Below are 17,094 nucleotides of genomic sequence, written 5' to 3'. Positions count from 1 at the left end.
AACTATTCAATAATTAAGTTAATTAATAAATAACAAAAAAAAAAAAAAAAACAAACACCACCCTCACCACCACCAAGGCACCAACCGTCCACCCTTTCCTCCCCCCCTATTGTGGCAGCAGCCCCCTCCCCCATCCCCAGCCACCGCCTAGAAACCCCCCACCCCCGCCGACCAACCTTGTCCGGCCCCTTACCCTCGCTGCACCAGTTTGGAGCAAAACCAGTCAAGAATGGGTCAAGCATCGTCGTATTGAAAAGGCCATTCAAAACTATTTGGGTCCAATTTTTGGTAACCTTTAAATCCCAGCTCCCCTAACAATGCAATCCACACAATCTTGCTCCTTTCATTACTAATTTCTGCAAATTTCTGGAAAATTCAAAGAAATTACTCTAATTTGGAACTCATCAGACCCTAAAAATGTAATTAACCAATGTTTTTGTTTGTTTTAATCGATTAAATAGAGGATTGATTGATTGAAGGTGAAATGATGACAGAGAATGTGAGTGAGATTGTTCAAATTGTTTGAAGTTGTATGACAGTTTTTGGGAGAATGATTTTGTATGCTTGAGAATGCTTAGGGTCGGTTCGCGTGGTGGAGAACGATGCTTAGGGTTGGTTCGGCGGTGGAGGTTGGTCGGCAAGGCCGGGTGGGGGTTCTAGGCCGCGGTTGGGGATTGGGGAGGGGGCTGCTGCCATGGGAGGGGGAAAAGGAGAGGGGTGGTTTTTGTTTTTGTTTTGTTTTGTTTTTTTTTAATTTATTAAATTAACTTAATTATTAAATAGTTAAGAAAGAATTAAGAGTAATTAGAAGAATTAATGAAAAATTAGAAGTTAATTGAGTGATTAGAGATCTTAGGTTGTCTTCAACAAAAACATTTTACAATTTGGTTTCTCCTTGCCAAAAAATTTTTATAAGTTTTTCCCAGTAAAATAGTTGTTATAAATGGTTTTTTCTGACAAAATTTCCTAAAAATAAAGGTCACTCACTATATTAAAATAAAGGTTATTATGTTAAAATAAAAGTTAGTGTGAGATTAAAAACTATATATATACTAAAATAACAACCGCTGATGTCATCACTGCTTATGTGTCGCTTTCTTATTTAATTTTTTCCCTCCAAAAAGCAAGGATAATGTCATATTTTTCCTTTATAAGCTACCCTATTTAACATTGCTTTGAAAATTAAATTCTATTTGAATTTTTAAATTTTGGGTTTTCTACACATACTTCCTCTGTTCTTTTTTTCTTTTATCACGTTTGTCAATGCAAAACTTTAACGATCAATAATTTTGGGTTTTCTACTAGGTATTTGTTGACAATTGTACCCAACTTAACATTATTTTTATAAAGTGAAGTGAACAGGGCCTGAGTTTAGGAGATATTATCTTTGTTTTTTTTATTTATTTATCTTTTTAATGATTTATTTCCTTATTTTAATTTTGTTATTTATTTTGGTTGGTTGGTTATATGATCATAGTGGGTAGTTGATTACATTTCTATAACAAGTTTTTCCCTCCTCTCCTCAATACTAGTTTCAAAAGCAGCTACTCCCTCCGTTTTTAAATATTTGTCACTTTCCTTTTCCGGTCGTTTTTAAATACTTGCTCCATTTCCTTAGTTGGAATGCTTTAACAATATTTAATTAATTTCTCTCATCTAGTGGACCCAACATTTATTAATTTTATATTATCTCCTCCAATTCTCTCCACTACTTTTACTTTATACAATTTTTTATTCTTCCATCCACCCCACTACATCCATAATTTTATTACTTTATCCAATTTATCCTAAAACTCTGCACATGAATAAATGGAGTAAGTATATAAAAACAGAGGGAGTACATTAGAAATCAGATTCTTGTTTATTATCACATCATTTTTTTTAATGAGTTAGAGGGAATTTATCTTGCAAATTTTGGTCTAGATATTCTGTTGTACAGTAACATTTATCAATTAATCATTATTTCATTACTTGTTGTATGTACATCTCATTCTCTGTCACTTAAAATTGTTTAATAAGCTTATTTTACTTATAAATGGCCCTTTTCTTTGTTACTCCTTATTTAAAAACTTGTGCTCTCCCTATAACAGACTAACTCAAAAGACTTGTACTTATCTAACTCAAATTGAGTACAACATTTGACATCACAATAAGGCAGTGTTAGGGCATGTTCTCATACGTTGAAATTCAGTTCAGTTCATCTCAGCTCCTAATTTCGTTCTCTTATAAAATATTTATTTCAGTTCAGTTTAGTTCAGCTCAGCTCATAGTTCAGCTCAGTTCAGTCAATGGGAACAGGCCCTTAGTTTGTTACATATGTTCAGACGTTCAGTGCATACATTACATGTCAAAAAATTTAAATTTATATTAACATGTAATTGCACATACACATACTAATAGTAAAAAATATCTCTTTGGAATCTTTTACTTTTTTAAGAAAGAGAGAATCTCCTAAATTTCTCTTAATGTATAAGAATAAAGATAGTCATATGGGATCTAGTTTGATTCGTCTTGGTGAGTAGATTATTAATATCTAACTTTTATAATTTTTGTTAGTGTGAGAATAGATATATTTGCGGTCAAAGTTGGGTAAAAATTTACATTGATTTACGAAACAAGAACGTCATTCTGAAACGGAGGGAGTACAATCTTTCACTCGGGGGTGTTTCGTAGATGGGAATTGAAGGTGGGAATGAGAATTTTAATCCCGAATAAAACAAAATCTCTTGTTTGTTAAATGAGATTGGGATTAAAGAAGGGAATGAGATTGAGAATAAATGGGGTGAATTTCCACTAATTTGTTGCCTAGGGAGGGTAGGTAATAAATGGGTGGGAATGGGAATTGACATTTTTGCCAAATGAACAAAATGGAGGAGAAAGATTAGCAAGGGTAATTTTGTATTTTTGTTATTTATTCCCTCATTTAGGCCCTGTTTGATTCACCTTAGTTTTGCTAAACTGAAATTATTTTTACTGAACTGAACTTATTTTTACTGAATTGAACTTAATTTTACTGAACTGAAATTATTTTTTACTGAAATTAAATAATTTTTACTGAACTGAAATTATTTTTACTGATTTTCTATTATAATTCTTCTGTAAGAAAACTGAATTTTACTAAACTGAACTTATTTTTACTGAACTGAAATTAATTTTACTGAACTGAACTTATTTTTACTGAACTGAAATTATTTTTTTAAGGTGAAAAGAACAGGGCCTTATTCCCATCCACTACCCAAACAAAGTATTGTTATATTTTTCTACATTCCCAACAATCAATTCCCAATCCTATTCCCATATTTTAATCCCCAAACTCCATTTCCCACAATCCATACGCCCCATCAATATATTTCTTTTTCCTTAGAAATTAAAAAAGGCCTGAGAAAGTAGTGGTCAGCAAAAGAACAACAATTCCATTGGCCCAATAATCAATTCAACAAATTCACATCCATACATCCACTACTGTCCAGAATCCAGATTGATCATTCATTCACTCCCAACGTGTACTCCCTACACAAATTATTGAAGATTCATCATTGATCCAAACTTCCAAAGTACCACTTATGCCATTTTAATTTCTCTCGTATAGTCGCATCCTCTACGTTTAATTTTAGATACTCTCGTATCAACTAGCTTAATTCATTAAAATTTTATAACATACATACCCTTATAAATACGCGAGCATTCTTAAATTCATCGCTTCGATTAATTCTCTCTCAACCACTTATCACTCCCCTTATATATCGAACAATCCCCACACTAAATTTAACTCCTAAGCATCAAAATTCTTTATCAAAATCATACATTCATAAAAATTACATAAAAAAAACAACACAAAAATGGAGTCATTACCAAAAGAACAAGAACAACAACACATAATCCTGCTACCATTTTTAGCACAAGGTCACCTCCGACCATTCCTCCACCTCGCACACCGCCTTCTCTCCCAAACACCCTTCACCGTCTCTCTCCTCACCACCCCATTAAACGCCGCTAACCTCCGCCGTCAATCCGACAACCTCAACATCATCGAACTCCCCTTCACCAGCACCGACCACGGTCTCCCTCCCAACACCGAAAACACCGACAAACTCCCATTAACCTCCATCATCAAACTCTTCCATGCATCCACTTCACTAGAACCTCATGTCCGTGACTACCTCACGCGCCACCACCTGCACGACCCACCCGTGTGCATCATCTTCGACGTGTTTCTGGGCTGGGCCGATGACGTGGCCCGATCATTTGGGTCCACCGGAATCTGCTTCAACACTGGTGGGGCCTACGGTGTCGGCGCGTATGTTTCAATTTGGACAAACTTGCCTCACCGGAATGTCGGTGATGATGAGGAGTTTTCATTGATTGGTTTTCCGGAAGATCGGAAACTCCGACGTAATCAGCTTCACCGGTTTTTAAGGTTTGCTGATGGGTCCGATGAATGGTCCAGGTTTTTCCAACCTCAGATTAAATCTTCCTTGAATTGTTCTGGGTGGTTGTGTAATTCGATCGAGGAGATTGAACCGTTAGGGTTTCAGGTTTTTAGGAATTTCACGAAATCTCCTATTTGGGGGATTGGTCCTTTAATCATGTCACCTTCGAAAAAAGATGATGGTGGTGATCAGAAGGAAGAGGGTTGTTTGAAGTGGTTGAATCAATTTGAAAATGACTCTGTTTTGTACATTTGTTTCGGGTCACAGAATACAGTGACTCCGATTCAAATGATGGAGTTAGCGAAAGGGTTGGAGGAGAGTAAGGTCCCGTTCTTGTGGGTGATTCGGCCGCCATTCGGGTTCGATTTCAATGGTGAGTTTAAACCCGAATGGCTGCCGGAGAAGTTTGAGGAGAGAATGATGGAGAAAAAACAGGGGATGTTGGTGAGAGGTTGGGTGCCTCAGTTGGATATTTTGAGGCATGAGGCTACTGGTGGGTTTTTGAGTCATTGCGGTTGGAATTCGGTATTAGAAGGTTTAAGAGAAGGAGTGCCAATACTCGGGTGGCCGTTGGCGGCCGAGCAAGCGTATAACTCGAAGATGATGGTGGAGGAAATGGGGGTTGCGGTCGAGTTGACCAGGGGGTTGGAAGGGGAGGTGAAGAAAGAGTGGGTGAAGAGTGTGGTGGAAATGGTGTTGGATAGAAAGGAGGGGAGTTGTGGGTGGGAGATGAAGAAGAAAGCTGTTGAAATTGGAGAGAAGTTGAAGGATGCTTGGAAAATTGAGGGAGATTACAAAGGGTCTTCTGTTAAGGCAATGCAAAATTTTGTAGAGTTTATAGTTTCTTGTAGGGGTAAGCATTCTAAGGAAGATGTTTAAACTCGTAAAATGGTGCACCGTACCCCGGGTTTGTGACATCGATACGTGGACATCATGTGCTTATCGACGAGTATGGTGCATGTGTTGATGTTGTAATGCAAACACGGTTTTATTTGGTGCGGAGTATGATATTTTTAGTGGAAGAATAATTATGGATTAGTTGTAAGTAGTATTAACTACTTCGTATTAAGTAGGAGCAAACAGCAATATTCTTTTTTAAGAATTCTGTTTTGCAGAGATTATATGTAAATCGATGATCTCAAATTCTTAATCATCGATTCAATGTTTTCCCCTTTTAGCATTGACTTAGCTTCACCGAGGGGTGTTAAAAATATGATTTGAATTTGTGTGTTTTATCTTCTTTTGATTATCATATACTTTGTTTAAGTTAACTTTCTTAACTAAACAGGGCAGGGAGAGATTTGTAGTTCATGTACAGCATGCTGCAAAAGATTTGTAGTTCATGTAGAGCATGCTGCATGCAAAGCATGCTGTATATTACATCAATGTCTACTAACTTGTCTATTTGTCTGTAATCAAATTTGAATATTATGTTTGGCAAGGCTTTTAATGACAAAAGTATTCATTTGGCAATGCATCTTCCCCACTTTATGCACGTAACATTACTATGGAGTATCGACTAACATGTGTTGTGCACACGCTTTACACAAATGGAAACATTGTCATAATTGGGCAATATGGGTTAATTTCCTTTTGATGTGTTGTGCTAATAGGCTAATAGAGGTAGTTTGTTGGGCCTCCATTTAGCCTTTTTGTAGTTGGGCCCAAGTAAGATACCCTTTGGGCAACCAAACACACAATGCTAGGCCTCTTCACTTTGGAAAACTATAAATAAATAAATGTAGAAATTAGACAATCTCATTTAGGCAATGTAAGATCCTAATCATCTTCTCTTTGAAATAGGATAATATCCAATTATCCACGTTAAAACGTTATCTTCTTTTAAGTCAAAGCCACCATATGAAGATAACCATCATTGACTTCAAAAATACACACAAACATATTCACACTACGTACATTTTGTGTATTATACTTTAATTTATACTCTCATTAGGTGAACTGATTGTATAAACGAAATCGGCCTTTATTTACAAAAATGAGAGATAATGACTCAAATGTCAAAGTAGTGGTTAATATATTATTCCATGTACTAGAAAAATTAATTAAAATCAATATGTATGGATGACAAGAGAAGTAGAAATAATACTTTTGTTGCATCATACTAATATAATACGTATACAATTATCAATAAATAACCTGATAAAAATTTCAAGCAAAATTTGGTTTAATGGTAAAAAATTCTATATGTTCTGCAGATAACAAGGAGAAACTATACCAAATCAATTGGAGACTTATATATTGATGATGATGAATATTTACTCTTTGGTGTAAATTATGTGTTAAATTATCATAAGTTCACTTTGCTTATGTCTTGATATTCATCATATTTACAAATTATCGTTGTATAATTTGAAGTTCAATAAGTTTATTGTTAAATACTTTGTATTTTTATTTTTATTTTTAATTTTTTTAAGGGAAGTTTATTATTATATTTGTATATTGTATATAATACTCATATGAAGTGTCAAAATTCAATTGTTGAAAATTGGCAAAGCCTAGAAAGGCCGCTATGACTTGCACATTATTGCTACGTAATAATATTAGAACTTGCACGTAATTGCTACCTATTAAATTTACTAAGTTGCTGCCTATAAATACATACAACCATCCCTCTCCTTTTACATCACAACTTATATAAACATTAATTATTCAAACAAAGAAATACAACAATGGAGACTAACAAGAGATTTGCTGCTCTTCTATTGGTTTTTGGTAAGTTCATTGTTATATTATTGCTTAATATTAACATATATACGCCCGCCTCATAGCGTGTGGTTTTCATTAATATTTCTGGTGTCTATTCTAGTATGTACGACGTATATGTAATTTTACTAAAAGTATTTCTCATGACTCGTGATTAGGGTATCCTAATATTCCATCGTTTTCTTATTTGCAGGGCTAATATTGATGATGGGAGTCGGAAACTTGAAAATGGTGGATGGTCAAAGTGATGATGATGACAAAATATGTCCTCAGTTTTGCTATGATAACTTGGATTATATGACTTGCCGTTCAACAGGAGATCAAAAGCTTACCCCTGCATGCAACTGTTGCTTGGCACCTACTAATGGTGGTTGCATCCTTTACTTCAACAATGGAGATGCACCCATTGTTTGCTAATTTGTCCTTGAATGAAATAATCATGTGGATTATCAAGTCTTAATTGCTTTTATTATTATCTCGTAATAATTTTAATAATGATCATAGTTAAAATGATCGAAGTTATGTTCATGTTTTGGACTTAGCTTGTGTCCTTACATTGTAATGCTTGTAGTCTTGTACCATTAATGAAGAAATTATTTTAAAAATATAATTTTAATTGTTCTTGATTTTGAAATTGATAGATCAATATTATGGATCAATCTTAAATGAAACAAAAGTCTAATACGATTGGTTTAGTACATGATATAGCTTATGGTTAATTTACAAAAACCATTTTTTTTTAACTCCGTATTAAAAGAGTGAGTCACAAAAGAAAAATAATATAAATGAGATTCGATTCAAGATATTGAGCATAATAATATGTCCTAGGAAAAACAAATATGAGTTAAGCCTTTAATTTTTTTTATTTTTTTTTGGGAAAGTTACAAGCTATATAGTTTAGGTATGTTTAGCGTGATAACAAATAACTAATTTTATTTTATTTTATTTTTTTTTAAAAAAAAAACTACTTACTAAAATATCTCAAAACTATCCCTAAGAAATTATTGGGGAACAGTAATTTAACATAAGTACATAACGAGTCCGTTTCCGCTGCATCAATGCACCCCTATTCTATTCCATTGAATCGTAGTGTACTCTGAATTTTCCATTAAAGTGGCTTCTGAGCTTTTTCTCCTCCATTGAAGCTGTTTCTGAGGTAAAATTTTGTATTTAATAAATCATCGAATGTCAAAATCATAATCTTGTGTTATTTTTCAATTTCTTTTTTAAGTATAGTCAATATACGGTTCTGATACAGAATACTGATTATAATTACTCAACGAATGAAAGATTATAACGAAGAATTTCGTTAAAAAAAGAATTTCTTTGCTTGAATTTTGACACAAATATAAGCGAAAAAAATTTAGCGTTATTTTTTTATTATTTTATTATTTTTATAATTGAGTCAAATCTGGTTGCTAACGTGTTGCAGGATTTTAATTATGTAACCCTTCAATGTTAATAAGGAAGAATTGGTATTAGCAACTAAAGACTAATGCATACATAATTGCAAGCAACATTGAATTCGGAGTTGAATGTCATTATTTACAGCATACTAAAGCATAATTGAAGTCATATTGTAACATAACATTTACCAAATTCTTTTTTGAAACCAACATTTAGCAAATTCTGAAATTACTTAAACTAAGGCTCAATAGTAATTCATGTTTGGTACAACTTATTGAAATTCCTTGCTACAAGCCTACAACTACTCTTGTTTGGCTGTTTTACCCTTATCAAACGTATTTCGAAAAGAATGGAGTAGAAAAATAAGGCAAATAAATGAACAAAGGAAATATATACTTACAATACAAGTATTTTGCTTTTGATTAGATGTGTTTAAGACTAATAGGCTCAAATAAGATGCGTGGTATATAATTTATTTTTGTTTTACTTGATTATGTGATGGCATCTCATAAACACTGACTGTTACAAATATATACGTAGAATTCAAACATGAGAGATTGGAATAACATGCCAAAAGAGATTGTGACTAAAGTTACAGAGCATGTAGAATTCTACGAAGACTTTGTGAGACTACAAAATACTTGTACTCATTGGAGATCAGCTGCAAAGGATGCAAACTTTCGAGCTTGTGTCAAAACATCATCATGTTTAGACGAGCATACACTTCCATTGCTAATGCTACCAGAACTAGCCGAGTCCACAACAATCCGTCGTTTGTATAGCCTATCTAAGCACAAGGTTTGCCACATTCAACTTCCTACCAGTAGTCCTCTAAACTTTGAGTATGACAAGAAAAGGTTGTTATCTGCGTATGGTTGGCTGCTCGTGTTATCGCAACGAGCCAAACACCACTTTCTCTTCAACCCTTTCACCAATGCAGTTATCAAGCTCCCAAGAATTAATTACTATCACATTGATCCATCAGATTTTAAATTGTGCTTATCAGCCAACCCTTCAACTAGTTGTGATTTCGCCGCCTTTGTTTCGTTCTATCTTCCTGGATTTCCTCTTTCAATTTTGATTTATTGGAGGAAGGGTGATAATAGGTGGACTCGTGTCAGGACTCCTAATTATTCTCCATGGCTGTTTCAGATGTCTCTTCGTTTCACTGATGTAACTTATTATAAAGGAGAGTTTTATGGCGCTAATGAAGCTGGTTTGATTGCGAAATTCCAGACATCCCAAGGTATGTACCAAATACTCATTTTCAAATTTGAATATCTTCGGTAGAAGTCGTACGAGTTTTTTGAAATTGATTTTGGCACACCCTTTATTGATTTTGACACACCCCTATATGAGAATAGCATAGGAAACTGTGTTCTCACATAAGGGTGTGCCAAAATCATTTCCCGAGTTTTTATTAAAATTATAGATTGATTATTTTTACTAGGTGATACTCATTTTCAAGTGAGATATGAGCTACCAACTCACACGGGAGAGAGGGGCAATAATTATTATTACTTGGTAGAATCGCTTGGCCAATTGTTGGTTATCTGTCAAGAGGTTCAATGTGTAGGATTTTATCGCACATTCCCTCTAATTAAAAGATTTCGAGTATTTGCGTTGGATTATGAGAATGCAACGTTGGAGGAAGTGATGAGTTTGGGAAACAGATCAATTTTCATTGGTTCAAATTCTTCATTTTCTGTCGAGGTATCGCCTTCTCTAGCTCGAAGTCATGGATTTAAGCCTAATTGCATATACTATATCAATAATTGGGGAGGAGTGCTTGGGAGAAGGGGAGTTCGACCTGGTGGCAGAGATCATTGTGTTTACAATGTAGCAAAGAGGGCATTTGAGACTGAATTTCACAAAGGTTTTTTAACCGATTTTGACAAGCTCACCCCGTTTACGTGGGTTGAGCCCCCTATGTATTACTTCAATTAGTCTTACTATCCAAAAATAAAAACATACACGAAGTGCCATATTAAAGTCTACTTTCTCTAATTTCATTTTGTACATTGTTTTGCTACTCTTAATAATGTCCTTGATTATATGTTAGTAAAATTATAAAAGTTTGATATTTTAAAAGTCTTTATCAGCTTATTAACATGAATTAAAAAAGTTTGTGTATGTTGATTCTGAATCACAAACCATTCACAAGAAGTGACATCAAATAAAAGATACTTCTTATATACTAGTACAACTTTTAACGTACCTTTTTTTTCTTTGTTTTGATGAGCTTTATTGTTTGTTATTGATTAGGAAATGAAAGTAATGTACAACTATATACATTGATACAGTAATTAATTAGTAGTAGCAATTGAAATAAAGAGAAATATTTAGCTTTACTCAAATGATGCAACAAGTTTAATTAGCAAGAATGATAAGTAGCAGGCATCCCTCCTTCGAATCCCATCCACTCATCCCATTCATCATAATCACCACAGTCTTGCATTGTCTGCATTTGTTCTTCCTCTTCAAACTTTCTCATCAATGTCTGTATCATTTAGAACAAATTTATAAGCGAAAATGGCTTAATTTAAATGCTCATCTCATCCGATCCGATCTAGTGTGATATAACTATCAAACTAATTAAGACAATTAGCACTACATTCAAATAGATTGTGTTTGAAGGTTAACATACAAGCTCTTATAGTCGTTGTAGATACTTATTAGAATTACCGTAATAAATATAATATGGAGAAAATATATAAAATCAAGAGATAACTAGATAAGGTCTATAAATAGACAGCCCAAAAATACAAAGCAACAAAACAAGAAAAACATCCAAAAAGAAAAACAAAAGAAGAAATCACTATAATATCCGGTTTCTTGACCAATGAAAGCTTTCTAAGAAGATGAATTATTATGGGGCCCATTTGAGTTGATAGAGTTGTAGAAGGTATAGTTATTCAAGTTGGCGTTTACTCGCTTATCAAAATCTTTTAAGATAAGGTCATAAACTCATACATACCACCTTTTTTATATGATAGTTTCAGTCTTTTTAGATGTCACTTTTCGTATACAAAGAGAACAAATATTTTTGCAAATTTTGTTAAGTATAGTTTTCATTAATTTGTCAATTTCATTAATAATAAACTATGGATTAGATTATTAATATGTTAATGTTCAAATTAAATTAAATACTTTCTTTTGTGTTTGATACATTCAACAATGAAGTACGGAGTAATGGAGATATAATAGAAATGATTCTATCATCATACAAAATATATAGTTTATACTACAAATCAATGTACTGTATTTTAAATTCTTAATAGTTGAATCAATGTGATGAGTGATTATGGATGACATGAGTATAATTAAACATCTCATTAATACAGTTTAGAATTTTCAACTTTTATAAAAGGCCTAACTGTAACAAAACAAGTTGAATGCAAACAATGAAACAACAATACTTGTCAAAATAGTTTTGTTTTATTTTGATTTCTGGAGGGAGCATAAATATTAATATGAGTACTGAGTACGGCATTATTGTTGCGTTTTCTAATATAAATGGAAGAAAAAAATAAGTATGCGAATGTATTCGAAAATGCCAAAATGGCATTCACAAATATGTGATAATTAATAAGCATCAATTACTTAAATTGAAAGAGGTGGGGCACTTAATTGTTCTTTTTAGCTTTTTAGGTATCCATAAAATATACGTCAATATTAAAACCACACTTGACCCCCACATCTAGTCCCTTTCTTCCCCAATACAAGTGCTTTTAAGTATTTGTTTTTTTTTTCCTCTCCTTAGAAATATTAACACCTACCTTATGAATGTTATTGATATGATATAGAATATGCTTTGAACATTCTATAAATTTACTTAGTTAAGCTAGTATAAATTAGCTTCATTGCTTATCTACCATATCAGAATGAAGTAATTGATTTAAGTGAAGCGGTGTTAGGTGTACGTCAATATCACTCTACTCTCAATTTTACATCAATTTTTGTTTCATTTTAATTTACTACGTCATATTTTCTATCAAAAAATAATAACAAATTTTATTATGTACTTCTATGCATCGTGGACCTCGTGGTGTTCAATGTAATGGGTGTACCATGGGTACATTAAACATTTAACCATATTAATACACTTTGCTTAGTTGAAACTCATCCAAAAAAAAAAAAAAAAAAAATGTAACTATACGTTATCGTGTACTAAACTACTAAACAATGATTGCCCATTCTGAAATTAAAGGTGACCTTCTTGTAATAAATTATAATGGTGACCTTTTTCCATCAAAAGCAATGGCAACCTTTGCTTTTTTATATTATTTATTTTTTAATTAATGGCTATCATAAATTTGTACCAAAAACTAATTAATTGATATACAAAAACAACACCATTAAATTGATCAATTTTATTTTTTTATTAATTTTTTAAAATTTTAGCAAACACAATCTTATTATCCACAATCATTTTTATTCATCTTTGCCCAAATGAATAATTACAAATATCATCAATCAACTAAGAAAATTATTGAGGAAAAAAAAAAAACAGAAGATGAAAAAATTTTCATGATATTAATAAATAAACTAATACCTCATATGCAGATTTTATGTCTCGAAACAATTTATTCTTTTCAGCAATATGATCTCCTTTGATTACATCTGGATGATACTGCAAAAACAACCACCATTTTCAAAGAAAGAACCAAGAAAATGAAACATAAAAAAACAGAGGAATGAAAAAAAAAAAAAAAAAACAGGGGATTCTTAAAAATCAAACCTTTAAAGCTAATCTTTTGTAAGCAAACTTAACATCAGTCTTGGAAGCAAAAGGAGATAAACCCAAAACAGCATATTCATTGAAGTCCGATAAACACTTCACCGGAAAACTAATCATACGGCGAGAAGATGGCGGCGACGACGACGATAAGAACCCAACTCTTTGTATTCCCTTCAATCCTCCATTACCATGTCTCATCATCCTTAAGGTCTAGGAAAGTATAGTTTTTTTTTTTCTTTCTTTCTTGGTGTTGTATTTTTTTTTGTGTTATGTCTTGGTTTTGATTTGGAAAGTATAGATTATTTATAACATATGCTTTCCGAAAATGGGTGAATTGGATAAATAGAATGGGCTATCTTATTGTAATGTAGTGGGTAGAGGATAAGAATTTCAAAGTGGGCCGCTTCTTCTTGGCAAAAGAATGACCTCTTGTTTTTTATTTTTGCATTCAAAAAGGGTAGAAATATGAGATACCCTAAAGAATGATCAATATCTATTCTTTTACAATTTGACAAAAGAGAAAGAATCCTTTTGTACAATCTACAAAAACTTTGCCATCAATTATCAATGTGAGATATTATTAAGGTCTACTCATTTGGATATTTTATGTATACGGTGTTATATACGATCTGATATCAAATTCCGTCTACATCATTTGTCAGAGACTCTATCAAACCAAGTATTGTTTGATAAGAAAGTGAATGCTATTATAGTTAATACAAATAGGATATTAATTAAAAATGGATATTTTTATGTGCTTATAATTTTATATGGTGCTAGTTGGTGGGGGGAGAGGTTAGGTTCTTTGAATAGGCCATTTTGTTTAAGGTCAAGAAGAAGACAATGTGAAAGAGACATTATAACAAATCAAATACACGACTTTAAGGAATCTAATATTAGAAAATTGACTTAATAATTCTAAATTGTGTTTATGTGGATTGCCTTGCAAACTACTAACCTTCAATTATCTGAGTTTATTAAGGGTCTTGAATCATGCTTAACATACAATATGTTATTTGCACTGATTTATGGATAAGGAATTTATGTAATATCACTTTTAGGCCCTACATAAACATACATTTGTTCACCTTTGTTTTCAATCATTATTTTCTTTTTTACTCTATTTTTATCCTTATGTTTCTCAATGATGATATATGTGCTTTTAAAAAAGTCACTGATGATATGAGTAAGATCGCACGCATCAATATATACGAAGTATATTCTCACTCGACACTCTTGTTAATATGAATACAAATAAATTGGTCGAGTAATCAGATAACATGCAATCATATATTCATGTACGAGTATTTAGTTTAGTACAAGAGTGCTCGTGTGTTCACTCGAGTGCATGAACACACGAGCGTATGTACATGCTTCTCTAAGCAGGAATACGGAGTAGATGGAATAAGCTACTATCGCTCCCCTCTTTGTTCTGGCGTAAGACCTCCTTTACCACACTGAGGGCAGCTCTTTAATCCAAATCCTTGACAATCAAAACACCTACCAAATGCAAAAAAGAAACACTAATTAATTCATACGCTCCAGCTAATAGTAATTAGTGGGGCTAATCAGCCGACAATAAGACTAATACTAATATAATCACCGACATTAAAAGTGAAATTAATTATTGTAACTCACTTCCATCGCTCAAAAATGTTGCCGTTCTTTTTGTTCCTTCCGGTCCCCTGTATAATAAACAAGATCAACACATAATAATTACTCGTATGACTAATTAATCATAATAAGAGGAATCTTTAAATTATAAATTAACTACGTATTAAACTAATTTAATAATGTCTTTCAAATTCCAGTACAGTTTTGAATTATTATGTTCTCACTTGTAAATTGTAATAGCTAGCTTAAGTGTGAAGGCTTCCAATGCCCCTAACTAAGTGGTTGTGTAAGGGATTCTAATGCCCTTATTATAAATTAGTTCTCTGTTTAATTATTGTATTCGATAAATCTATATATTTTGCCAATGTCACAAAAATATACTTCATATATTTGATACTTCCTTCGTTTCTTATAGTTGTAACATTTGCCTAAAATGTATATGTCACAATAGTTGCAACACACTATAAAAGGAAGATTTTTAAAGTGAAAATTGTACTATTACCTTTATTTAAAGCACATGACCTATTTGATTATACTCCTATAACATTTTAACCCCATATTAAGTGTATTATTATATCATGTGAAGTCCACTTTTCTTAACTACCGTGATAAAATGTATATTGCAATTTGCAACTATACAAAAATGAAGGAAGTATGTGATTGCCTTATGTATGTATGTTCAAATTAAAGTCACTTGATTGATTATTTGGCATACTTGGAATTAGTTAGGAGGTTAATTGATACGTGGAATACAATGTAATTGTATTAATTAAAAGTTTAATATTGGTTTCTAGAACATCATATAAAGTATATAATTAACTCGGTATATACTTAGAATTTATCAAAAGTCATCTCAACATGACTTTGTTAATGTATTTAACTTAATTATAATGTTTTGACTATAAATTTGTGGTGAAATACCATATTTAGATGGAGTAAAGTGATTTCGCCTTACTAAGATGAGGACTTAACTAGCAAAAAAAATGGTATTGATTGTACAAATACAACTGACAAAGTATAAATAAGGTGCTTAGTAAAGTGTCTTTAAAATAAAAAGGTGCTTAGGAAAGTTAAATAATTTACCTTGCATCCAGGACACTCTATGGCACCTTGGCCTCGACATGCCTCACACTTCTTAAATATCTGCATATAGCTAATCGATCAATAATATCCCTTATCTTATTGATCGGGTTAATATTTATAAAATCCTATAATATTCCCTCCGTCTTTAAATGTTGTTTCTCGGAGTGAGTATACACGTATAATATCAATGGCTAACACGCTAAGTATATAGTATGTACATACTTACCGAAGTGAAAGCACCGGATTTAGCAGCAGAAGGTGTGAATCTGCTGGGTTGTAAAATCGGACCAACTCCATATGATTCTTTGATTTCTGGTTTGATATGATGGAATAGTTTATTATGATTGTGGTGTTGAGAAGGGTAGCTTGTGAGAGAGCAAGAAAAGTGTGGCAACAATATCATCATCTCATATGTTTCTTGTGCAGTACCACCACCACTTGTTTGATGATGTTATTAAATGGATATCCCAATCTTGGTATGTACACGTGGACCCCAAATATTTAAGAGAAAAAAAAATGGATGATAGACTTTTGTAAACAAAATTCTAAAATGTAATTGCTAATCAAACAAGTATAAGATGTTGATTAATTGATATTTACTTGTGCAAATTTGAGTTAATTGTAGCTAAATTACGTATTTGTATAAAGTATTGATACATAACTTATGTTGTAGCCTTGTATGTAGGCTGGTGGCTAAGAGCATCCGATCTCATAAAACTCATACAAAATATATTTCGTGTATTGTTTTAAAATGTATTTATAGCAATATCAATTTTCTCAAATAAAATAAAAGATTAAGCCACAACTACCTAATTACAACAATAATACCATTAATTAAGATTATCAATGTTCCATATCGAGTTTTATAATATAAATTGGAGAATATTTTAACACCTATTAAATTTGTCGTGTCAATGTGATTAAGACTATTATTGACTATTCGATCTTACAAAATACTGTATTTAAAATCACAGATCAATCGCGTTTTGTAGTTTTATTTATTAGCCAATTATGCATATCATTACAGAATATGAAACATATAGATTAAGTCTTTGTTGTATTGTAATTAAAATTTAGAACAATGACTCATTCGCT

At 32.4% G+C, this 17,094-nt stretch overlaps 4 protein-coding genes across 4 annotated transcripts; 2 read left to right on the top strand and 2 right to left on the bottom strand.

Moving 5' to 3' along the window:
* Positions 1–3,559: 3,559 nt before the first annotated feature.
* On the top strand, positions 3,560–5,859 carry LOC145614632 (UDP-glycosyltransferase 92A1-like). The gene has a single exon (XM_081669693.1). It carries the CDS (start codon positions 3,840–3,842, stop codon positions 5,307–5,309), a length of 1,470 nt encoding a protein of 489 aa, XP_081525819.1. The 5' UTR covers positions 3,560–3,839; the 3' UTR covers positions 5,310–5,859.
* A 3,251-nt stretch (positions 5,860–9,110) lies between these two features.
* LOC145613044 (F-box/kelch-repeat protein At1g57790-like) lies at positions 9,111–10,508 on the top strand. The gene is made up of 2 exons (XM_081668109.1): positions 9,111–9,807; positions 10,138–10,508. Exons 1-2 carry the CDS (start codon positions 9,111–9,113, stop codon positions 10,506–10,508), a joined length of 1,068 nt encoding a protein of 355 aa, XP_081524235.1.
* Positions 10,509–10,728: 220 nt separating this feature from the next.
* Positions 10,729–13,723, bottom strand: LOC145615337 (chaperone protein dnaJ A6, chloroplastic-like). The gene is made up of 3 exons (XM_081670403.1): positions 13,303–13,723; positions 13,117–13,194; positions 10,729–11,061 (listed from the first exon to the last, which is right to left on the bottom strand). Exons 1-3 carry the CDS (start codon positions 13,501–13,503, stop codon positions 10,936–10,938), a joined length of 405 nt encoding a protein of 134 aa, XP_081526529.1. The 5' UTR covers positions 13,504–13,723; the 3' UTR covers positions 10,729–10,935.
* Positions 13,724–14,570: 847 nt separating this feature from the next.
* Positions 14,571–16,440, bottom strand: LOC145614861 (uncharacterized). The gene is made up of 4 exons (XM_081669925.1): positions 16,226–16,440; positions 16,000–16,059; positions 14,941–14,987; positions 14,571–14,802 (listed from the first exon to the last, which is right to left on the bottom strand). Exons 1-4 carry the CDS (start codon positions 16,403–16,405, stop codon positions 14,715–14,717), a joined length of 375 nt encoding a protein of 124 aa, XP_081526051.1. The 5' UTR covers positions 16,406–16,440; the 3' UTR covers positions 14,571–14,714.
* Positions 16,441–17,094: the final 654 nt, after the last annotated feature.

The sequence above is a fragment of the Chenopodium album genome, chromosome 25 (genome assembly GCF_948465745.1).
Source record: "Chenopodium album chromosome 25, dcCheAlbu1.1, whole genome shotgun sequence".
Classification (NCBI taxonomy): domain Eukaryota; kingdom Viridiplantae; phylum Streptophyta; class Magnoliopsida; order Caryophyllales; family Amaranthaceae; genus Chenopodium; species Chenopodium album.
This window is presented reverse-complemented; position numbering and strand designations above follow the sequence as displayed.

Bases quoted from the DNA above. Each gene is read 5' to 3' on its own strand.
- LOC145614632 (XM_081669693.1), top strand. From the start codon at position 3,840: ATGGAGTCATTACCAAAAGAACAAGAACAACAACACATAATCCTGCTA.
- LOC145613044 (XM_081668109.1), top strand. From the start codon at position 9,111: ATGAGAGATTGGAATAACATGCCAAAAGAGATTGTGACTAAAGTTACA. The intron at 9,808-10,137 runs GTATGTACCAAA...TTCAATGTGTAG, and splicing joins GAAATTCCAGACATCCCAAG to GATTTTATCGCACATTCCCT.
- LOC145615337 (XM_081670403.1), bottom strand. From the start codon at position 13,503: ATGATGAGACATGGTAATGGAGGATTGAAGGGAATACAAAGAGTTGGG. The intron at 13,195-13,302 runs GTTTGATTTTTA...TTGTTTTTGCAG, and splicing joins ACAAAAGATTAGCTTTAAAG to TATCATCCAGATGTAATCAA. The intron at 11,062-13,116 runs GTATTAGTTTAT...TAAATGATACAG, and splicing joins ACATAAAATCTGCATATGAG to ACATTGATGAGAAAGTTTGA.
- LOC145614861 (XM_081669925.1), bottom strand. From the start codon at position 16,405: ATGATGATATTGTTGCCACACTTTTCTTGCTCTCTCACAAGCTACCCT. The intron at 16,060-16,225 runs GTAAGTATGTAC...AGCTATATGCAG, and splicing joins AATCCGGTGCTTTCACTTCG to ATATTTAAGAAGTGTGAGGC. The intron at 14,988-15,999 runs GTAAATTATTTA...TTTATTATACAG, and splicing joins TAGAGTGTCCTGGATGCAAG to GGGACCGGAAGGAACAAAAA.